Source organism: Leuciscus leuciscus (assembly GCF_965113295.1).
Source record: "Leuciscus leuciscus genome assembly, chromosome: 3".
NCBI classification, from domain to species: Eukaryota; Metazoa; Chordata; class Actinopteri; order Cypriniformes; family Leuciscidae; genus Leuciscus; species Leuciscus leuciscus.
The window spans coordinates 220,183-245,000 of record NC_138727.1 but is presented as its reverse complement, the minus strand read 5'-3'; the positions used below and the strand labels follow the sequence as shown (position 1 = coordinate 245,000).

Genomic DNA, 24,818 nt, shown 5'->3' with positions numbered 1-24,818 from the left:
AGCTAAAAGAGTGTAAAACGAAAATAAAACACCTGGAAAAGAAAGTGGAGACACTGACTAAAGAAAATGAAGACATGAGGGGTCGGGTATTGAACAATGACAGATACAAAAGACGGTGGTGCCTGCGCATCAAAGGGAAAAAAGAAACGGCCAATGAAAACATAAGAGCGGAGGTGGTGGAGCTTCTTCGCAGGATTGCACCGGACTTGGCGGTAAAGATGGATGAAGCGGTCGATGTTGTCCACAGAGTGGGAAGAAGGATGGACAACCGGCAACGACAAATAATCATTTTATTTGTGAGACGAGCAGTGAGAGATGACATCTGGAGGCGAACAAAAACTTCTCCAATCTGCAAAGAAGAGGGGATTCGCTTTACTGAAGATCTGACTCAAGAGGACTGGCGTTCCAGACAGGCTCTCAGGCCCAAAATCGACCAGGCTAGAAAGGAAGGAAAGGTTGCAGGCTTCAGGGGCCCGTTTGGATTCATCGAAGGCAAGCGTATTATGGAGGATACTTAAGTTAGGGGCTGAAACTAAAGCTTGAAATGAATACATAGTGGATCAGTTCGGGTGATGGGACTTCTACCTCAACGTTTTTACTCCACCTCCCTACATTTTCTTCACAAAAAGTTCTTTATTTCAGTTAAATACTGACTTTTCTTTTTTTTCCCTTTAATATAAGGGGACTTAAAGACTCAGTTAAGCGAAAAGCTGTCTTTTTGTTTTGCAAAGGGCAACAAGCACATTGCACCTTTCTTCAAGAGACTCACTCTGATATATCTGATGTTAAGTTTTGGTCACAACAATGGGGAGATAAAATTCTCTTCAGTCATGGGACAAATCGGTCGGCTGGAGTTGCCATATGTTTCAACAGATGTGCCCTGGTAAGATTCTGGGTGAAAAAGCTGACGAGGAGGGACACTGGGTAGCCTGTGTCTTGGAAATTGATGCTAATCTTGTTATTCTGATTAACATATATGGTTATAACAACGATAACAAAAATAGAAATCTGTTACATCAGATATCAGAAGTTATCATAGAACTAAAAGCAAAATTCCCCACAGATCATATTATTGTTGGAGGGGATTTCAATTTAACTCCTGATGAGTGGATGGATAGATGGCCTTCCAAGTTATTGAATGAACATAGAAACCCAATTTTGGACGCTTTTGCTAATAATAACCAATTGATAGACATCTGGAGAATTTTACATAGTGGGGTGAAACAGTTTACCTGGCATAAACCTAATGGACAAAACAAATCACGAATTGACTATTGGCTGATATCAAACTCAATATCAGATCATGTCACAGAAACAGAAATTGCTAACTGTCCTTTAAGTGATCATTGTACTATTAACCTGAAAATCGGAAACAGTAATAAAAATAACAAACCAAAAGATTATTGGACATTTAACTCTCAGTTACTAAAAAACTTTTGTCATTCCATTAAAAAAAATATTTTTGATATAGAAAATGACAATACACTAGACACATCTATACTAAAATGGGAATTTCTGAAATGTAGTATTAGAAAGCATTCAATAACGTTTGCTAAAAAAGTGAATAAAGAAAAGAGAGCTCAAGAAGCAACAGTGGTTAAAGAACTCATGACACTTTATAGTAAATCAGATTGGACTGAAGAGGACAAAGAAAAGATAAGTCATTTGCAATCCAAACTGGATAGAATGTATATTAGATCCAGGGCCCGGTGGACTGAAGAAGGAGAAAAGAATACTGCATACTTCTGCAAACTAGAAAAACGCAGACAAGAATATAACTGGATTTGTAGTCTAACAGTTGATGGAGAGGAATGTACAGAACCCAAAAAGAAGTTTTCAATTTGTATAGGAATCTTTATAAATCTTCCTACTCAGAACAAGATGCCTCATCTTTTTTTGATAAAATTAACAATTTGATTCCTGTTATTGATGAAAATTTTAAAGAAGTTTGTGATGAGGAACTAAGAATTGTAGAATTTGACTATGCTATAAAAAAAATGGCATCTGATCGTTCGCCAGGACCAGACGGTATTACAACTAACTTCTATAAACACTTTTGGGAAGACTTAAAACACCTATTGTTTCAGGCTATAAATGAATGTATTAATCAAAAAGTACTGATGGAAACAATGAAACAAGGAATAATAAAATTGATTCCAAAACCTGGAAAAGATAAGAAAATATTAAGCAATTTAAGACCTATTACACTGTTGAATACAGTTTTGGCAGCAAGATTAAAGACGGGTATATCTAAATTAATCAGCCCAACACAATCTGGTTTTCTTAAAGGAAGATCCGTCCATAATAACATCCGCCTGGTCCTGGATCTTATTGATTATAATTATTTAATTAAGGAAGATGGTTTTATCTTTTTTTGGGATTTCCATAAAGCATTCGATTCAGTGGAACATTTATTTATTGTTAACACACTGAGACACTTTGGCTTTGGAAATAAGTTTCTTGATATGATCACTATGTTACATACAGATATTAATAGACTAGTACATGTCCTAGATTTAAGGTTGAACGAGGAATAAGACAGGGCTGTAGTATTTCTCCTCTTTTATTCATTGCAGTGACTGAACTACTAGCAATTGCGGTTAAAAATTTGAATATTAAAGGTTTAGAGATAAACAACCACAAGTTACTCATAAGTCAGTTCGCTGACGATACAACTCTGTTTTTACAAAATAAGGAACAAATACCAGTGGCTGTAAATGTAATAGAGCGGTTTTCACAAGCGTCGGGCCTATATCTGAATCTGAGTAAATGTGAACCGATGAGCATTCATAACTGCTCTGAATCCTCACTATATAATATACCAGTCAGAAATGACATTAGATATCTAGGTATTTGGATTACCAAATCATCAGATACAAGTGAAAAAAAGAATATCCAAGATAATATTGATAAATGTGGAAAAACATTAAACAGTTGGCTATAAAGAGATTTAACATTATTTGGAAGAACGATGTTGACCAAGATTGAATCTATTTCCAGACTGATATATCCATCCTACTAGCTCTTGCTATTTCTCCAAAGTTAATTAAAGAAATTAATAGAATCAATTTTAATTTTATTTGGAAAAATAAACATCACTACATTAGAAAAGGGGATCTGTTGAAAAATGATGAGGAAGGGGGCATAAAGGCAATCGACTTTGAAATTATGAATGGAATATTGAAAATTAAATGGCTCCAATCTTTTTTGAGGAACGGCGAAGAGATATGGTTCTCCTTACCGGCATATATCTTTGATAAAGTGGGAGGTATTATATTTACATTATATTATATTTACATATTTACAGGTATTATAATAACATGTGACTTTGAAATATCTAAATTGCCTATAAAACTTTCAACTTTTCATCAGCAGGTTCTGTTACAGTGGAAACTGATGTTTAAACATAACTTCAGTCCATTATGGAACAACAGAGTTATATTGTGTAGAAGGAAATCTGTTTCTGAAAGACTGGTGGGAAAAACAAATATGGTCAATTGTTCATATATTGGATGAAAATGGTAATATTCTTGAATTGGAGGAATTTAATTCTAAATATAATATGAACTGCTCAATTGTGGATTACAACAAAGTAACACAGAACATTCCAAAGGTCCTTATTCAAGCAATAAAGAATAGTTTTTTGAACATTGCATCACCAAGACTACACAACGATTATGTGGACCTGGTTGATACAAAATGTAATAATAAATTCCTTAAGCAAACTCTTGTTAACATTTTGTACCCGGGTAGAACAAGAAGCACTCTCTTTTTTCTTGGTTATAACAAATCTGAAATATCTTCAATTAGAACAAAATTCCTAAAATATCCAATTCCCCCTAAATTTAAGGAAGTACATTTTAAAACAATAAATAAAATATATCCCTCTAATGAATTTGTAAAGAAAAGATTCAAGTTTGAGGTAGACAATGGTCATATCTGCAACATTAATGTTGAAACAACTGAACACCTGTTTTATGAATGTCAACCGGCTCAGAATTTATGGAAATCTCTTCACAACCTGTTGTCCTCCAGATCTATAAACATAGATTTCTTTTCATATCCAAACATTCAGATGGGTGTAATCCTACAAAATAAAACTGATGAGTTTTTGGTCAATAATCGAATTATAGCAACAAAATATTTTTTTTTAAATATCTTTGTTTTTTAAATTTTTTTTAAATTTTTTTTTAAATTTTTTTTATTTATACCTATATTTCTTGTCACTTGTCTTGTCACTTTATATTGTATGTGTACTGGAAGCTACTGTCACCAAGACAAATTCCTCGTATGCGCAAGCATACTTGGCAATAAAGCTCTTTCTGATTCTGATTCTGATTCTGATATTATATACATAAATGTCGATTTGCTAAGTCCTCCCCCACATGGTCTGCACTTAAAAATGAACTTTTGCTGTTCCAAAACTGTCTTATAGCCTAAAGGTTGAGAATTCCCAGGCTAAAAAACTGCATAAACGTTTAATAACACTTCAGATGAGCTGAGTCCCTCTTATTTGGTTTGTTTTATGTTATTTATTTTGTTTTAGCTTATTTTTATTGTTTTGAGTTCTTTCAATCTAGTTTGTTCTCCCTTGTCATGTGTACAGTATAGAAAATGTCTTTTCAGATGATTTGCTGGAGGTGTGACTCTTAGTTTATAATACAATAAGATTGTACATTTTGAGGATGTCATATTTTTTATTTTATTTTATTTTTTATTCTTTGTCAGACGTCTTTATTGTTTATTGTGATAAGAAAAAAGTTCAATAAAGCTGTTGTAAAAAAAAAAAAAAAAAATCTTTACAAAACATTTCCAGTGGAAAAAATATATAGGCCACTCACTGACTGCAGACTCTGGCGCCATCTGCTGGTCACTCCAGGAACTGCATCCACATTCACTTCACTGACACACACACACACACACACCAGATCTGAGGAAGGAACTGCGCCTGTGTCACTAGTCTCTCCCTGTGAAGGCCTTCACCTCTCTACAGATAAAGCGTTGTCGGGATAATCCCGGTTCGCGTGGCTACGTGAAAGCGATAAAAATGCTGTACATCTTAAGGCCAGCCAGTAGTGTGTTGAGGGCAGGTTTGTAGGGAAGCACTGCACGCCTGCGCACAAAGGTTATAATCGTTAACGAAAAAACGAAAACTAAGTGGGAAAAAACATTGTCGTTAACTGAAATAAAAATAAAATAAAGGCATTACAAAAAAACGATAACTAACTAAAACTGTAATGTGTGTTTGGCAAAACTAACTAAAATAAAATAAAATTATAGAGTAAATGTCCTTAGTTTTCGTCTTTGTCAATGTCTAAAGCAATTGAGAGCAAATAACGTTATATCTTTCAGAGTTGACATTTCCGACCATAAACATGATACAGTTTCCGACGGGCAGTGTTTCCCACACACACACACACACACACACACACACACACACACACACACACACACACACACACACACACACACACACACACACACACACACTGATCAGAATCAGCACCAGCCGCCTCATATTGCGTTTCGGTATTCATTTTTTTAAAGGTATTTAAAACACGCAGCGTATTCGTTCAAGTGCATTTCCTTTCCCTACTCTCCCTCCGTCACTCACGCGTCTCTCTCTCACACACGAGCACACACACACACACACACACACACACACACACACACACACACACACACACACACACACACACACACACACACACACACACACACACAGCCCCTCCCCTGCGTGCACACCGCGTCTCTCTCTCTCTCTCTCTCTCTCTCTCTCTCTCACACACACACACACACACACACACACCGCGTCTCCATGAAAACGAGTGTTCGTCGAAAGGTTGGTATCTGTATCTCGTGAACACCTTTATACAATCACACATTAAAAAGTGGTATAAAAAATATTTTTAATTCTGAATACAATTTTGTCAGTGTGTGTTAATGTCGATCCGAGAAGCGACTGCGCCTTCTTTAGAAAGTTGACTAGTCGCAGGTTTGAGGTAAGCTGTGATCTAAATATTAAATAATGTTATCACATTTTGAACACTGAATGTTTGCTGCTTCAATCCAGATGAGTATTGTATAGGGTATATAGGCCTAGGGTGTGAAAATTGTACAGCGGTGAGATTTGTTTAGGGTGTGAATTTTGTATAGAAGATGTGTAGATGTGTGGTACGGCGTGTGGATTTTGTAAGAGGTAAAGGAATTTCAATGGGGTGTGAATTTTGTATAGGGTCAGGGTATAGCCATCTCTCTCTCTCTTTCTCACCCATGCACACACACACGGCACACACACACACACAAAAAAAAATTAAAAGCTGTATTTGAAACAGCTGATATATTAATGCAAGAGACTTCGATTATTTTGTTTACCATGTTGGACACAAGTTGATGTAAACTTAACATAGAAAAGCAAACCACATCCGCTTCCAGCTGAGTCTGGATCTCAGTGTACTTGAAGTGTTCAAAATATTCACTGTTAATTAATGATGTCAAGTATATGCAGTATTGTATTGCTATCCAACTGCAAGGATTTGCCATAGAGCTGCAGCACATGCATCTAATGCTGGGCAGTTCATCGAGTAGCTTTGAGATGTGTTGACCCTCTAGAGTTTATTTTCATTGTTCATGTTCTTTTGTCAGATTGAGTTCCCTGACACTCTGACAGCAATGCCTTGGCTCAAAAATAGGTTGAATACATGTTGTTCATGTATGTCTTCTTTAGTCTGTTGTTGGCTATGTAATGTAGGTTTTTTCCTGGCACACGTCACTTACACATGTTGCACTGCGGAGTCTTGTGTAGACCGTTTACATATTTGTGCCCATCTGTAGGGGAGACCGGGGACAGTTGCAACATGTCATTTTTCTCCAATCAGAAACAAGCTATAGTGATGTCACTCATACTGTACATGCACAGTTAGACCCTCCCCCCACCAAGAAGACAGTAGACATATTCAACATCTGCTGCTGCATTTATTGAACAAAACTTGTTTTGGAGGTATGAAAGTAAATTTTTTCATGAGATATATTTTTGTCATACTGTCCTGAAATTTTGTATGAATTAATCAAAACTTACTTTGTTTGAATGATTGTTTTGTTGACTTCTAAGTGCCATGGTTAGCATGTGTCAGAGTCAGTGTGTCTAGCAGGAGTATGATGTTCTGTCATGGCTGATAGGGTCGGGGACGGTTGCAACATGTTATAAATTGCATGTTTAATAAAAGTTTGTTGCATTGTAAATTGTTCAATTCTTCCTGTCTGACACTGAAATATGGAGAGATTGAATAGCATCTGTAACTCCTGCACACTGAATCTATGTAGGCCTATGTTCTACACATGAACAAACAAAACTCAATAACTGTTATTTGATAAATATGACTAAATAAATAAATAATAGGCTACAATAATATTATTGAAATAAATAATACTATAATATTATAGTAGGCCTAAAACAGTTAATATTTTCAGAATTCTTTGCTCATTGAGACAAAAAGCTAAAGTTAATTAGTGAAATTTAAGGTATTTTTAACGTCCCTGGGTCGGGGTCAGTTGCAACATTCTTCTTCATGACTTCTTCCATTCAAATAAATACTGTGAACGATATGTCATATATAATCATCTTTAAATGGTATGGGTAATTAGCAGACAGATGCAAGTTTACTCAACTCAACTCAACTTTATTTATAAAGCACAAGTGGAACCAAAGTGCTGTACAGAAGGTATAAAAGAGAAAATAAAACAAAAACATAAAAACAATGCAAACATTTGACACACAACTTACAAAGCATTATCAAATGCTAAAGAAAACAAATAAGTTTTAAGCGCACTCTGAAAAACACCCAATGAAGGACACGTTTTTACAGACAGAGGAAGGTCATTCCAGAGCCTAGGAGCTGCAACAGAGAATGCCCGATCACCTTTACATTTTAAACGGGATCGCGGAACCATGAGAAGCAATTGATCATTTGAGCGCAGAGATCTACTGGATTGACAGCGGCTGATTAAATCAGTAACATAACTCAGGTGCATGCATGCCAAGTTTAATATATACAAATTTGGTTGGTCTAGTCCAAATAGTCTCTGAGTAACTGAGAGAAATGCAAAAAGTGTTGCAACTGTCCCCGGTCTCCCCTACAATTAATGTACTGGTGTTATTGTTGAATACATATTTCTAAAATTGTATGATGTTTTTGTTGAGTTATTATTACACAATACTTTTTCTGACCTTTTTGAATCTTGCCCCGGACAAATGACCCAAATTACACACAAAAAAAAGACTAAAACTAACACTAAAACTAAACTAAAACTAAGCATTTTCAAAAAATAAAAAATAAAATAAACTAGCTAACCCACTTTAAAAACTAATTAAAACTAAACAGAATTTGAAAACATAAAGTCAAAACGAAATAAAAATAAAAACTAATGAAAAATGCAAAACTATAATAGCCTTGCTGCGCACATATATTCAAACGCACACACCTATAGACTGAACTCGTAATGCGCATGCGCGCCATCAGCGTTCTCACTGGTTCGCGTTTTTAAAGTTTGCGTAGAGAGAGCTGAAGAGTTCTGTGAGAACGGTGTGTGTTAGCGGCCCCTAAGTTAATAACTAATGATCTTTACAACGGAAGTGAATCAATCAAAACTAACTTTATCTGGACAATAACTTTATTCTAGATCTGCTGTAAAGCCTAAACAATCTCTGTTACTGTAATCTCCTATTATCACTGTAAAGCTGCTGTGAAACACTATAGTGTTAAAGCGCTGTATAAATGAGGAGACTCGGCTTGACTCGGTGTGAAAGCCCTTTTCCTGAAACTCCTCCAGATCTGATTCCTGCCGGGTTTGATGATGTGAGTTGGCATGAACTGAGTTTCTCTTTAAAAGCAGTTTTCTTCACGATGAAGGAGTGTTTTGTCGAGTATCAAACAGCAGCGCAGATCATGTCAGTCTCAGAAACATGATTCATAAACGAACTTCTGTGAGTAAAATGAAACATTCCTCCTGCATCTGTGGAACTTCATCCGCTGCTGAACCTGAACCGTCAGAAACACGTGATTTTAGAGTTAATTTTGTAATGTTCATTTCTTGCCCAGTTTAAGGAGGAGGAGCAGCAGCTCTCTCTCTCTCTCTCTCTCTCTCTCTCTCTCTCTCTCTCTCTCTCTCTCTCTCTCTCTCTCTCTCTCTCTCTCTCTCTCTCTCAGATCACTTCAGACTCTTACATATTAAAAAGTATAACATGTCCTTCTTCCGAATGTTTATTTGGCAGTTTCGTCGGAGGGTTGTTACCTGTGCGCAGACACCTGTGCGCACGCGCGTCATATGACGCCCCTGTGTTTGGGGTGGAGCGATGATGATGATGATGATGAGGCGGAGGAGGAAGAGCAGAGCAATCACAAGCCGGTCTCTGAGAGGAACACAACTACAAGTTAAAGCGGCTTTTGGAATAAAATGCGGGTTTGATCCGTGACTCTGATCGCATTCACACTCGCGCTGGTTTCGGTTCGCGTTTACTGGAGTTTCATCTGAACATCATGATGATAGTGTCTCTGCTGCTGCTGAGTGTCCTGAGCTCAGGTGAGACACACATACACACACACATCTGCTCATTTATAATGCAAAATAATGCAGTGATATTGTGAAGGTTGGTCAGAGGAACAGGGAAGTGTGTTTCACCTGTTGAGCGCGGCCGTTTCGGTCACGTGATCACTGGTTGTTGACATCGATCCAATTAAAATGTACAAACATTGAAAGAATGACGGGATGTAGATGTTTAAAACTACTTAAAGCACTCAAGAGTAAGAAAGTATGGCATGGAGTGAAAATAAAAATGAAAACATTAATAAATAAACAAGTATATAAACGCAGCGCTCAGGTGCTCGTTAATGTTTATTCGAAATCCAAAAGATTAAAACAAATGAAGTTTTCACATGAATATTTGAATATAGTGAATATTTCTCTTTACTGACACTGAAACTCAATTTGTTTGAAACCAGTGAAGAATTTCCTGCTCTTTGTGTCATTTCCAGTTTTACAGGTTAGGCAGCTTGCGTGTTTCTGTCTGTTTATCTCTCTCTCTCTCTCTCTCTCTCACACACAGACACATTCCCACTCACACAAACACACACACACTCACTCTCTCTCTCTCTCACCCACTCACACAAACACACACACACTCACTCTCTCTCTCTCTCACACACACACACACACACACACACACACACACACACACACACACACACACACACACACACACACACACACACACACACACACACACACACACAGAGCAGTTATACCCTTCAACACACACACACACACACACACACAGCAGTTATACCCTTCACCACACACACACACAGCAGTTATACCCTTCACCAAGGTCTAAGCTACGTCCTTCATGTTGAATGGTTCTGATTGGCTAAGAAATAGATAAACATATACAGATAGACTGAAGCATATCTCCATCGACTAGGCGACTGACACTCGGACCCTGAAGTGAGGCACGTCATGACCTTCCAGGTCGCAGATTTGGGTTGCTGAGCGCCAACATGTCAAGAACAACAACTCAGTCAATCTCCTATAACACTCAAACTGACACACACACACCGACACACACGCACACACCGACACACACACACGGCTTCTTCAAGGTTGGGTTTGGTCAGGCTCTAACTATAAACAGGAGAGTTGTCTCAAAACATCAAGATAATACGTTCTTTCTCTCAAGGAGAGGACACTTTAATCTAACGCAGTAAAGTAAAGCTTTAGCTACGAAATGGTCCCTTAAACTATAGACATCAATGACCCCTGTGACGACAGCTGTCAGGGCACCCCAGAAGAACAGATGTATATATTGACACATGTTGAAGAAGTCTATATGTTGTCTCTGGAACCCATAAGTCCACATGTCATCTACTGACCGTTATCAGTTTGTAGCAGTAAATGAAGAGATGTCTTATCGATCACAAGTTCAGTGTGGTGTAACCCAAGGTTCAGTACTAGGACCGTTGCTGTTCACTCTGTACATGCTACCCTTGGGAGATATCATTAGGAAGCTACTGTAAAGGGACCGGACTAATCAGTTTGTTGTTTTTTCCATGAATGGTTATTGGTCGTAATCCAGATATTTTCTCTGTGTTTGTGTTGATCAGAGGCGGATCTGGTCATCAATGAGGTGATGTGGTGGGATAACGGGATGTACTTCTGCTCTGTGGATGCGCCTGGAGACACAATCGGAGATTCAGACAAAGAGATGAAGCTGATCGTGTACCGTAAGTCCCAATTACTAACACAAGAGTTAAACACAGGAGAAGAAAAAGCCTTACAGTCTCGAGATATAGCTGTATATATCTCATTATATATACAGCTTTCCTGTAGCTCAGTGGTAAGAGCATTGCGTTAACAACGCAAGGTTGTGGGTTCGATCCCAGGGGATTGCACATACCTATGTATAAATGTATAGGATAATGCAATGTAAGTCGGTCTGCCAAATGCATAAATGTAAATGTAAATTATAAGCAACATGTTAAAAACCTTTAAAATTCATTCAAAACAGAAGCAAACTGATACTGTATTTCAGCATGTAGAGACAGTGATGAATGAATCATCGTTTGGCAGATGCTTTTATCCAAAGCGGCTTAAAGGAGTAGTTCACTTCAGAATTAAAATGTCCTGATAATTTACTCTCCCCACTCAGAGCCGATCAGGCCTATACACACACACTACGCAAGTTACGTAGGGCCTCGCAAATTACTCAAGCCCCCACCCCCCCTCGTGTTAAAGCATGTCAATCAAAGTTTACAACATCAATGAGAAGATTGAGAAGACACACCAGTACAGTACATCAGTACAGTACACCAGTACAGTATGGGCGTGATGACACTCCACATTATAGGCGCACATACTTTTACAACGAGACAATATTTGTTATCTAATCTCCAAGTCAGTTTACTTACAACTCTGCAATAAAGCAAGATGGAAAGCAATGTATTGACATTGACTATTGATTTGTAGGCTATATTGCATTTAAAATGTTGATTGGCTGGACATACTGGTCATTATGGAGGCACATCCCTCAGTAAATAATAACCATCAAGTATTGCTTTTTTCATTTAAAACAGTGACATGCTGTGACAAGCCATTTTAGCTTTTATTCATTCACAGGATGCATTTTTGATATCAATAATTAAATTTTTACTATTTAAAATGTGAATTCTTGATATTAAGAATGTACTTTTTCTTGTAACAATGTATATTTCTGATATCAGGAATTACATTTTCATTAGTACTAGTTTTAGGGAGGATTGTAGTGGGAGCACTGGGGTGTCAGGTGACTGTGTTGCAATGGCAAATGGTTTACATGGCTCTCGGGTCAGGACGGCCCCTTAACAGAATGTTGCTTAGGGCCCCAGGGAGGTCAAGATCGGCTCTGCCCCCACTTCATCCAAGATATTCATGTCTTTCTTTCTTCAAATTGAAGTTTTTGAGGAAAACATTCCAGGATGTTTCTCCATGTATTGACTTCAATGGGGTCCAACGGTTTGAAGGTCCAAATGTGAGTTTCAGTGCAGCTTCAAAGTCTCTACGCGATCCAGCCGAGGAATAAGAGTCTTATCTAGACAAACCAGCCGACATTTTATAAAAAATAAAAAAATGTAAATCTTCGTCTTGCACTAGCTGTGATGTGCCACACATTATGTAATCAGGTTGAAAGGTCACTCGTGTTCCGGTTCAAATGTAGGGAAGGCTGAAAAACTCCATCTCATTTCCTCCTCCAACTTCAAAATCTACTGACATCGTTGTTTTAACTTTTATTTATTTGTTTGTTTGTTTGTTTTGTAAATGGCGTTTGACTTTGTCTTTGCACGTTCGCTTTGTAAACACTGGGTCTGTTCTTCCGCCTACGTCACACTTGATGACGTAATGTGTGGCGCATCACAGCTAGTGCAAGACCAGCATTTGTGATTAAAAAGTATTTAAATGTTTATTTTTTTAATAAAATGGCCGCTGGTTTGTCTAGATAAGACTCTTATTCCTCGGCTGGATCGTGTCGAGACTTTGAAGCTGCACTGAAACTCACATCTGGACCTTCAGCCCGTTGGACCCCATTGAAGTCATTATATGGAGAAAAATCCTGGAATGTTCCTCAACCTCAATTTCTTTTCAACTGAAGAGAGAAAGTCATGCATATCTTGAATGACGTGGGGTTGAAGTGAAGTGAACTACTCCTTTAAATTGCATTGAAGGTCTAGATTTGATCAGTTGATGTGTTGACTGAGAATGGAACCCTTGAGCTTGTGTTACGAGTGGCAGGATCTGCTGTGTGTGTGTGGGGGGGGTGTTAGACTGGCTGATGCTGATCCTCCTCCTGTGTGTGTGTTGTTAGACTGGCTGACGGTGCTCCTCATCGTGATTGGAGTGCTGATGCTCGTCCTCCTGCTGTGTGTGTGTTGCTGTCAGTGCTGTCCACAGAAGTGCTGCTGTTACGTACGCTGCCCGTGCTGCCCTCAGACCTGCTGCTGCCCCGAAAAGGGTTAGCACACACACACACACACACACACACACACACACACACACACCCTCAGACTCACACTCACACACACCTGCCTCAGACTCACACACCACACACACTCCTAACGCCGTGTTTGTGTTCCTGTGTTCAGCTGTGATGCAGCACCGGCTGATGAAGGAGGCACAGAAGGCCATGACGCCGTGGCTGAACGGACAGCCACTCTACGCTCCCATGAGCGACCACAGCTCTGGCTACCAGATGAACCCCATGCTGTACGCAGGTCAGTCCCAGTCAGGTGCTCACGGAGTCGGGATCAGTCCCAGTCCATCCTCACAAAGTCGGGATCAGTCCCAGTAAGGTGCTCGCGGAGTCGGGATCAGGTACTCGTGGAGTCGGGGTCAGTCCCAGTCAGGTGCTCGCGGAGTCGGGGTCAGGTACTCGCGGAGTCGGGGTCAGTCCCAGTCAGGTGCTCGCGGAGTCGGGATCAGTCCCAGTCAGGTGCTCGCGGAGTCGGGATCAGTCCCAGTCAGGTGCTCGCGGAGTCGGGATCAGTCCCAGTCACGTGCTCGCGGAGTCAGGGTCAGTCCCAGTCACATGCTCGCGGAGTCAGGGTCAGTCCCAGTCACGTGCTCGCGGAGTCAGGGTCAGTCCCAGTCACGTGCTCGCGGAGTCAGGGTCAGTCCCAGTCAGGTGCTTGCGGAGTCGGGATCAGTCCCAGTCAGGTGCTCGTGGAGTCAGGCTAAGTCCCAGTCAGTTGCTCGCTGAGTCTGGATCAGTCCCAGTTCATCCTCACGAAGTCGGGGTCACTCCCAGTTCATCCTTGCGGAGTCGGGGTCAGTTCCAGTCAGGTGCTCGCGGAGTCGGGATCGGGATCAGTCCCAGTCCATCTTCACAAAGTCAGGCTCAGTCCCATTCAGGTGCTCGCAGAGTCGGGATCAGTCCCAGTCTATCCTCACAGAGTCGGGGTCAGTCCCAGTCAGGTGTTCGTTATTCATCATTCATCATTCAGAGGCGTTATAAACTGTGCATCAAATATGATGCAGTAGGCTTTATAAGGGCATTGTATTCAGTGTGTGTTTTTATTATTTAATATATATTTTAAGCTAATTTGCAGCTTCTTTTCATATTTTGCTTCTATGCATTCAGACATGTTTTTTTTTAATGTGACATAAGTATACATTAAATACACGCTGTGTATTTGTGTTCTGAGTCTCTCTGTTTTCCTGCTTCAGGGTCACAGAAGGGTCACATGACGCCGGTTCCGCTGCCGCCTCCGCATATGCAGATGCAGGGTCACATGCCTCCTCCCAGCATGCACGGCAACGGCAGCGTTCACGGGAACAACCAGATGCTGGAGTACCTGGAGAGTCAGGTGCGCGGCATGGATATGAACAGCCCTCTCCAACAGCCCCAGCTCATGCCCCCCCCTCCGCAACACGTCCCGCAGCACGTGCCCTTCTCTGCTGGGCCTCCCAGCATGCTCTCTGGCCTGGACGACGGCCCCGCCTCACGCAGGCTCCTGCCCGGATCACGAGGAGCCAGATCACACTCCAGCGGCTCGTCTGCGTACGGCGCCCCACCGCGCGATGAGCGCCGCTACCCTCGCCCGCTAATCCCGCGCAGCTACAGCCAGGAGGACGTGCTGGACAGCCGGAGCCGGTCTGGAGGATCCCGCCCTCGCTCCCGATCCCGGGACGATCTGCTGGCCGCGGAGCGCAGAGGCCCGGCCCGCCGGGATGATTACTCTCCTCCGCCCCACCGCGGCTCCTGGAGCTCCGCTAATGAGGAGGCTAGCAGACGCGGAGGAACACGAGGAGCTCGCGGATCCGGATGGTCCGATCATCCTCCCACCTACAGCGAGTACGAGCCCGGGAAGAAGCCGATCAAGCGGCCGGAGCGCTTCTCTGTAAGAGTCTGAACTACTGATCAGCTCACACGTTCACTAACACCGATTTCTTCTTTAAAACTGTCATTCTCCTGCCGTCACAACTAGGGCTGGGATAATAAATCGATGCATCATGAATCGAGAAATGATTCCGGATCAAGGGTTTACATTAATCTTGCAACATAAAAACATTCTGAGGTGCAAGACAAGTACATTCTCAGACTCAGCCGAACGCACGAGCGCTCTTCTTCGTGAGCATTTGAGCATTCAGTTAAAAACTAGCCTAGAGCGATATAATTTTTTTTATATCAGTCGATAACGATAATTATCACGATAAATGTCCAATCTTTATTTCTTTCAAGTTTAAAGGCAGATTTTTGCTCCTAAGTGAAAGTTGTAGAAACCAGAGCGTTAATTGTGGTTTTAAACTACTCTTTATTGTCAGAACATATCATGACAAACACTTGCCAAACAGGAGAACATTTCACAAATCTGAGATAGAACATTCAAACATTTGTCATTTTTCCTTAACAAAATAAATATCTTTATTGGACAATTAATTTCTTAGTTTCTGCATGTGCTAATTTTTATTTGGTAAAATGTAATATTCTGACTGTTTGAGTTTTATTAAAATGAACCATTGGTCATCCAGTAACATGAATAGATCACGATAACCACAGATAAAACCAGGCATAGCCTACAGCACCTCACTATCATGGCAAAATGTAACTTTATGGTTTCTATGGTATTTGTATGAAAAACAGTAGCCTAAATACATTATTAAATACTGTAATTATATTATATTAGTCCTTTAATACATTGTCTACATTAATAATATAAAACAATTCAATATGTATATCCATGGGCATCAGTTTGGTTTGAAATGTGCTGGGGACAAAGACGCATTCGGAAGTGCATTTTCAGAAGTGCTGGGTACAATGACGCATTCATTTTTTTTTTCTCTCTTTCGCGCAGGTTATGTTTTGAAAGACGATGTCCTGTAGCTCAGGTACGGCCCCACTTTTCAACAGGCCCACCCAAAACGTTAAAAAAAAAAAACGTTAAAAAAAAACTTTTACAATATTCTAATTTTGTCAATAATTATAAAAAAATCGCCAATAAGCTCATAATTTGTGCTAAAATAGTGTTTAGTTTTAAAACCATTTTAAAAAGCTGGTTATATTGTGATGTTTCTGCGCAAGTTCAGCAGACAGTGAGGTTCGGGTTTGTTCCGATCAGAGCTCGTGAGTGGAGAGCGCATTTCTGAATATTCCGCTCCGCTCGCTCATTCCGCAGGGTCGCTGTTGCCTGGTTCGCAAATATGTGGAATAAGGGCTGCTTCCGACTAAAAGTTTTTTTTCTAGTCGACTAGTAGGCTAGTTGTTCATTTAAGTCATTCGTGGACAAATCGCCCCTTTATATTAATTTAATTTAATTACTTATATAGCCTACATGATAATGAGCGTTTACGTAATATAATCGCACTCAAGCGCACGACCGCACGCATAAAGCTTGCCACAAAGAACCGGTAAAAGTAATGATTATGAATGTGTCTAAATACGCTGTGAATGTGCATTATACGCTGAGTTTCGGTTCATTTATGAGACGGACTCCAGTTCACTCGCCGGCGCCTCCATGTCGTGATTCTGCTATATTTACTTATTATTTATCAATTGGTTCATGAAACATTGATTAAAATTAAGATATAATTAATACAAAACGAAATTCAATTTAAAGAAAGGCAGCTGTTCTGTTTGAGGTCTCTGTGAAAGTTTTAAAGCAGTCTTTTAGTGCCGCTTTCAGAGCGCTCACGTCCGTACCGAGAACTGACACATTGTTTTTTCCCTCATAAATGCGAACACGAAAAATCTAATAAAATGAATATTATAATGTTTTTTTGTTGGGTCAGACAATGATTACCAAATTTCTCTCTCATATTGCTCCTCATAACCACTGAAAACGGTCAAAAAAAAATGTAACCAAAAGTCAAATTAATATGGACGGAAGTTAAAAGTGGTGGGTACAAAATGACTCATGACGAAATCTGTACCCACCGTCCCCACCGAAATCGAGGCCTATGTGTATATCCCACATTTCATGATGTAGTTAATATTACTAGGCTGGGAATTTGTAGACGGAAAAGCCTTCTGACCATAGGCGTAATTTGCGGGTGGGACATGTCCCCACCACTTTTTACTAAGGTCTATATTGTCCCCACCACTTTTGAAACATCTCGCGGCACGAATGTACCGATACAAATAAATAAAACATCTCCAGTTAACTAGCAGAGCATTCATTCAGTTGGTTTGTTAAATATAAGGCGATCTAGCGCCGAAATGTGTTGTTTTTTTAAATCAAGTGATCAAAGTGCTCGTTGCCGCTGCGATCTGTTGCCGCTACTGTGTTCTCTTGTGGCTCGCGACCAGTCTTCACTCGGACGCGCGCTTCAATCCGTTGTGGAGACTCTATTTGTTCCGGTGAAATTACAAAACAAAATGCATAAAAACGTATCCTTGCCTGATATACAACCACGGATAAACATAATCGGTTTTGATGAGAATAAAAAAATTAAAAATTAAAAAAACCTATATGAGTGAGGATTATAACCCAGAACCTCTGACACGCTTGGCAAAAGTTCAGCCACTGGACCATTTAAAAGTACTTTTTACTTAACGGATCTATGTATATTCAAGTGAAAATTCTCACCAAACAACATTATATCAAACCTCATTAAACGACAAATTAAACCCAATGTACTATTTAAATCGATTGCTGGACATCGTAATGTTATTGTATACATCTGATTTATGATTTTGCATCCCCCCGTCCCGTCTCGTCCCACCCACTTTTTAAAACAAAGTTACGCCACTGCTTCAGACTGTATCGTTGCGCACAGTGTTTCTCATGTTTGTCAGCGCTGTTTCATCTTCACGGAGACATGTGTGTTCTTCGCTGAACTCAAGCGCTTCTCACTGGATCTCGTGACCGAGACCGATCACAGTAAACTCCTCTGCTCTAGTGAGCTCGCGCTCGCGCTGCTGTTTGGACTTTGAGCCGAGCGGATAAATGGTCCGTGTGGCGCGCGGTTCAAATGAGTTTCGTTGCGCTTTTGGCGCATAAACATTATCGAACATTTATCGAACTCTTGATATCGTTTTATCGAGAAATTAGATCGCTATAATTATCGTTTTATCGCCCAGCCCTACTTCAGACAGATTCTGAAGTCACTTAAGACTTATATTACACTGTGTAAAAGGGTTATAATAGGTCATGTTCACTGTTTGTACAGACGCTCAGATGTTGTTCTTTCACTGAAGATCATTATCTTCTCAGAACATGATCATCAGGTTTAGCTCATGGAGCTCCAGTGCAAATACTGCAATCCTGTTCATTTACCAGCTTAACTGATGGGTTTTAGGTGAACTCTTTTCTGTATTCTGCTCTGTGACGTTGGGTTCGGACTCTTCTGCACCTTCACATCCTCACAGATATCTGGATCATCGTCTGGCGTTCAGTGGTGGTTGTTGATCTTGTGTTAATCTTCGCTCTCCTCTTCCTCTGCAGGATAAGAGCTCTCTCGGCGGTACCAGCATCGTCATCTGAACACCAGCGTCTGAAGCTTCTGTGCTCATGAACACAGAACTAAGAAAAGTGCTTTTACTGAACATATTTGAAGGACGTGGTACTTTGAAGATTTATCATGGATTTTTTTGTTTTATATTTTTGTGCAGGCAATTTATACACTTGAATGTGAATATGAATGAATATCCTCTTCTAGTGAATGTGTGACATTAGCTGTGTGTGACGTTTCTTGGGTTTGAGGATTTATCTGTGTAAATATCACATCTTTTGTGTCAATATATTTATTCATATATTGAAGTTTTTTAAGCATCCACTGCATTTACAGCACAGAGATATAATGCAATATAACACAAGAGACTTTGAAATGCTCATTATTATGTCTGTAATAAGTTATTCATTGTGATTGCAACTCTCTAACCCAGGAATAACTTATTCAGAAGTGTGTATTTATGTTTTATTAATCATGCTCAGGTCAAGCGGTTCTTTAGCCTTTTGTAAATAATGTTTTTATGGAACTTGTTACTGCATCTAAAGTTCAAAATCAGAATGATTTTTCAGTCTTGCCTTTATATCAACTTCATCTGAATATGTGAATCGCCTCTGTAATGATGAAAGACTTGTACATGTTCTATTGTTCATATATGAAGGACTGTCTATTCTTTACGTCATGCATCTTATGTGGACAGAATTCTTCCTTTTCCACTTGCATAAATAAATCTGCGAAAACAGCAGCATATGCCGACATGTATGAGTACATCTGTGTTTCTCAGGCTAATATTAGCAATCACAGTCTCATCACAACAATACCTTCATGTTTCATCTTTGAACAGCAACAATATTTGTCTCACACTGCCAAAGTAGGATTGTTTGCAAGGCAGTTTCACAAAGCAGAATAAAAGCTAGAAGTTAGCAACACAATATTTAAATGTTACATGTATTGTTTTAGTACTACATCTGTTCCCAGCGTGTACTGCGTGCGTGTGTTGCGCATGCGCAGTGTGCACCAGAGACGCGTCGCGGGGCTGATGGCGTCATGTGACGCAGCGTCGGTTTGCCACGTCGGTCTGTAACTGCGTGAGGAACTTCTGCAACTTTGTGTTTTGCATTTTAAGGCCGTTAATACAAAGCAGCGCGCGACTGCAACAACACACGCGAAACACAATATCCACATTGTCTGTCAGAAACTTTACACTGTATCATTATTTCAGAGAGAGCGAGAGAGAGAGAAGCAAATGTGGATGTTACAGAGTTTAGGTGACTGATGTCTGCGCTCATGATTGGTGTGCGGTAAGTGCTGCTTTAATTATTCATTAATGTTAATGTTGTTAATCATGCATTCAGTCAACATTTACAGTAAGGAACATCAGCTCAATATGCATGTAGTTCAGTTAGGGTTATAGCCTAGTTAAGTTACCAGCTGCAGACCAATGGTTCTGTTTATTTCCTGTTTGTGTTTAAAGTGTGTGTGTGTGTGTGTGTGTGTGTGTGTGTGTGTGTGTGTGTGTGTGTGTGTTATTTAGTTAGTTAGTTAGTTGATATTGTTAGTCTGTCGGTGACTTTGGTTCAGCCGATTGTCTTGTTGTAAGTGTAGTTGATGAGTAAGTCTGGTTAAGTGTAGTTGATTAGTTAGTCTGGTTGTAAGTGTAGTTGATGAGTAAGTCTGGTTAAGTGTAGTTGATGAGTTAGTCTGGATGTAAGTGTAGTTGATGAGTAAGTCTGGTTAAGTGTAGTTGATGAGTTAGTCTGGTTGTAAGTGAAGTGATGAGTTAGTCTGGATGTAAGTGTAGTTGATGAGTTAGTCTGGTTGTAATGCTAGTTTAGTCATTAGTCTGGTTGTAAGTGTAGTTGATGAGTAAGTCTGGATGAAAGTGTAGTTGATGAGTTAGTCTGGTTAAGTGTAGTTGATGAGTTAGTCTGGATGTAAGTGTAGTTGATGAGTTAGTCTGGTTGTAATGTTAGTTTAGTCATTAGTCTGGTTGTAAGTGTAGTTCATGAGTTAGTCTGGTTGTAATGCAAGTTTAGTCATTAGTCTGGTTAAGTGTAGTTGAGTTAGTCTGGTTGTAATGCTAGTTCAGTCATTAGTCTGGTTGTAAGTGTAGGCCTAGTTGATGAGTTAGTCTGGTTAAGTGTAGTTGATGAGTTAGTCTGGTTAAGTGTAGTTGATGAGTTAGTCTGGTTAAGTGTAGTTGATGAGTTAGTCTGGTTGTAATGCTAGTTCAGTCATTAGTCTGGTTGTAAGTGTAGTTTATGAGTTAGTTTGGTTGTAGTGCTAGTTTTGTCATTAGTCTGGTGGTTGTAAGTGTAGTTGATGAGTTAGTCTGGATGTAAGTGTAGTTGATGAGTTAGTCTGGATGTAAGTGTAGTTGATGAGTTAGTCTGGATGTAAGTGTTAGTTTAGTCATTAGTCTGGTTGTAAGTGTTAGTTTAGTCATTAGTCTGGATGTAAGTGTAGTTGATGAGTTAGTCTGGATGTAAGTGTAGTTGATGAGTTAGTTTGGTTGTTAGTGCTAGTTTAGTCATTAGTCTGGTTGAGTGTAGTTGATGAGTTAGTCTGGATGTAAGTGAGTTAGTTTGGTTGTAGTGCTAGTTTAGTCATTAGTCTGGTTGAGTGTAGTTGATGAGTTAGTAAGTCTGGTTGTAGTGCTAGTTTAGTCATTAGTCTGGTTGAGTGTAGTTGATGAGTTAGTCTGGTTGTAAGTGTAGTTGATGAGTTAGTTTGGTTGTAGTGCTAGTTTAGTCATTAGTCTGGTTGAGTGTAGTTGATGAGTTAGTCTGGTTGTAAGTGTAGTTGATGAGTTAGTTTGGTTGTAGTGCTAGTTTAGTCATTAGTCTGGATGTGGGTGGGAGACATGACATGCAATTCTACCCGTCCATGATGTCATAACCTAATAAAAATGGGTAGGCCTATTTGTTAAAAATATATATCTTCATGTTGTTCCTCTGACAAGATATTATTACAGCATACCATAGCTGTAGTTGGTATATAAGACCTCTACTTCAAATTTTTATCTAAACATCAAAATTGTCATGTGGTGTGACTGTCCGGGATATGTGTGACCTTACTAATATGACAATATATATCAGCAAAGTATAAATAATTGATAGATTTACAGTTTAAGTAACAGAATTAGGCTATTTCAACAGACACAGAAAGTGTTGATGTCTGTGTATGATTTTAAAGCAAGTTCTGGCCAAATACATTTTGTCCGTAAAATGGGCGTCATATGGTGTGACACTGCAATCTATATTTTGAACGGGCAATAATTTGGACATCATTATGATGAAGAGGTCCACACTCAACCAGGAAGTTGCAGTGTCATCTCTGGAGTGGTTTGCAAGGTCATGAGTTGAGTTCTGGCTTTTTAATTAAAAAGCTCTGTATCTGATATGCTCACTAGTGGTCAATGTTTTGTGTCTTATGGTGTGACATTATTTACATAAAAATGAAACACTTTTATACGAATTTTACTTATTAATTCTTAAAAATCATTCCTGCCATGTGGCAATTTACATGCTAAGTATAAGCTAGCTGTTTTTAGTTAACCAAGAGATTAGCTTAACTGAACCAAACGTCATATGGTGTGACACTGTATCATACATTTACATTTACATTTAGTCATTTAGCAGACGCTTTTGTCCAAAGCGACTTACAAATTGGGACTAAATTAAGCAAGTCATCGTGAAGAGGCAAAAAACAATGCAAGAAGTGCTCAAAATACAAAGTTCAGGAATTATTCAGAGTAGCATAAGCCCGATAAGCGAGAATTTACAGGAATATATATATACTTTTTTTATTTATTTATTTATTTATTTTATTTTTTTATGAGGTAAAGTGCTCACGGAAGAGAAGAGTTTTCAGCTCTTTTTTGAATGTTGTTGAATGTTTGTATCATATGGTGTGACTGTTTTTCTAAGTCACACAATATGATATATTTGTCACACAATATTACATAGCCTACACCTTTTTTAATGATAAATAAATAACTATTCAAAACATATTCAATGATAATAGTGAATGTTTAATAGTGAACATTAGATTACCTATACAATTAATGTATTTCTTTTCAATTTTATACTTAATTTAATGTTCTTGAAGTGAGATGGTGTTTGATTTACTCATATTTATGAGTTTCTTATCATTTTAAAAGTTTTAAAACAATGTTAGTATGTTTTTTGATTAATGTTAACTGAATTGAATTAATTGAATGTTGAATGCAAATAAAATACAGTTTTTTGCATTGACAAATTGTGGAGTGGTGCATATAGCGTGACACTATATAATTTGGTGTGACATTCAGAATTGTGCCAGTAAAAATACTTTCTTAATTATAAATCAAAAAAAGTCAACGGAACACAAGAGAAATAGTATCAGCAAGAGTCACAAGCATTTTCATAGATTTATAACCGGGTTTAACATAATTAATCTAAAATATCTGGAAAGGCTGAGGAGAGATGACTTACTTTGCATGACGATTTAGAAAAACAACACAAAATCGAATGAATCTGCACAAAAGGAATGTTAAATCTTAAGATAGTAATGATAACAATTTATGTTGAAGTTAGTTACTTAGGGAGAGTAGGCCTATATCCCATTTTCATATAGAATAACTGTTATGTCACACCATAATTTTAGCCACGAATGCAGCAAATTGGTGAATAAATCCAATTTCAAATACAAAATCTAAAAGACCACATATATTGTGGGAAATGCAAGAGTCAGTACAACACAACTCAATATTTTTTATGCCTAATATTTGAAGTAAAAAATAAAAACTTTTTTCAGGCTTATATGTCTCCCACCCATGTACAGTAAGTGTAGTTGAGTTAGTCTGGTTGTAAGTGTAGTTGATGAGTTAGTCTGGTTAAGTGTAGTTGATGAGTTAGTCTGGTTGTAAGTGTAGTTGATGAGTTAGTCTGGATGTAAGTGTAGTTGATGAGTTAGTCTGGATGTAAGTGTAGTTGATGAGTTAGTCTGGATGTAAGTGTAGTTGATGAGTTAGTCTGGATGTAAGTGTAGTTGATGAGTTAGTCTGGATGTAAGTGTAGTTGATGAGTTAGTCTGGATGTAAGTGTTAGTTTAGTCATTAGTCTGGTTGTAAGTGTTAGTTTAGTCATTAGTCTGGTTGTAAGTGTAGTTGATGAGTTAGTCTGGATGTAAGTGTAGTTGATGAGTTAGTCTGGATGTAAGTGTAGTTGATGAGTTAGTCTGGATGTAAGTGTTAGTTTAGTCATTAGTCTGGATGTAAGTGTAGTTGATGAGTTAGTCTGGTTGTAAGTGTTAGTTTAGTCATTAGTCTGGTTGTAAGTGTAGTTGATGAGTTAGTCTGGTTGTAAGTGTTAGTTTAGTCATTAGTCTGGATGTAAGTGTAGTTGATGAGTTAGTCTGGATGTAAGTGTAGTTGATGAGTTAGTCTGGATGTAAGTGTAGTTGATGAGTTAGTCTGGATGTAAGTGTAGTTGATGAGTTAGTCTGGATGTAAGTGTAGTTGATGAGTTAGTTTGGTTGTTAGTGCTAGTTTAGTCATTAGTCTGGTTGAGTGTAGTTGATGAGTTAGTCTGGTTGCAAGTGTAGTTGATGAGTTAGTCTGGATGTAAGTGTAGTTAATGAGTTAGTTTGGTTGTAGTGCTAGTTTAGTCATTAGTCTGGTTGAGTGTAGTTGATGAGTTAGTCTGGTTGTAGTGCTAGTTTAGTCATTAGTCTGGTTGAGTGTAGTTGATGAGTTAGTCTGGTTGTAAGTGTAGTTGATGAGTTAGTTTGGTTGTAGTGCTAGTTTAGTCATTAGTCTGGCTGTACAGTAAGTGTAGTTGAGTTAGTCTGGTTTTAAGTGTAGTTGA

At 39.0% G+C, this 24,818-nt stretch overlaps 2 protein-coding genes and 1 long non-coding RNA gene across 3 annotated transcripts in view; 2 read left to right on the top strand and 1 right to left on the bottom strand.

Annotated features, from left to right (window-relative positions):
- The window catches only part of LOC309495961, a 2,925-nt gene extending 1,240 nt beyond the window's left edge, over positions 1–1,685 (bottom strand). The window contains exons 1-2 of the long non-coding RNA XR_014204905.1: positions 973–1,685; positions 1–653 (exon numbers count right to left, since the gene is read on the bottom strand). The exon at positions 1–653 is cut by the window's left edge and continues 605 nt beyond it. This is a non-coding gene — a long non-coding RNA (uncharacterized lncRNA). The remainder of the gene's footprint in view (positions 654–972) is intronic.
- A 9,433-nt stretch (positions 1,686–11,118) lies between these two features.
- On the top strand, positions 11,119–19,727 carry ildr1a (immunoglobulin-like domain containing receptor 1a). Its single transcript, XM_082163893.1, has 5 exons — positions 11,119–11,276; positions 13,391–13,537; positions 13,668–13,796; positions 14,749–15,422; positions 18,966–19,727. Exons 1-5 carry the CDS (start codon positions 11,183–11,185, stop codon positions 19,002–19,004), a joined length of 1,083 nt encoding a protein of 360 aa, XP_082020019.1. The 5' UTR covers positions 11,119–11,182; the 3' UTR covers positions 19,005–19,727.
- Positions 19,728–20,014: 287 nt separating this feature from the next.
- Positions 20,015–24,818, top strand: part of tmem39a (transmembrane protein 39A) — a 28,542-nt gene continuing 23,738 nt past the window's right edge. Inside the window, exon 1 of the mRNA XM_082163845.1 lies at positions 20,015–20,270. The gene's annotated coding sequence lies outside the window, so the exon portion shown is untranslated. The remainder of the gene's footprint in view (positions 20,271–24,818) is intronic.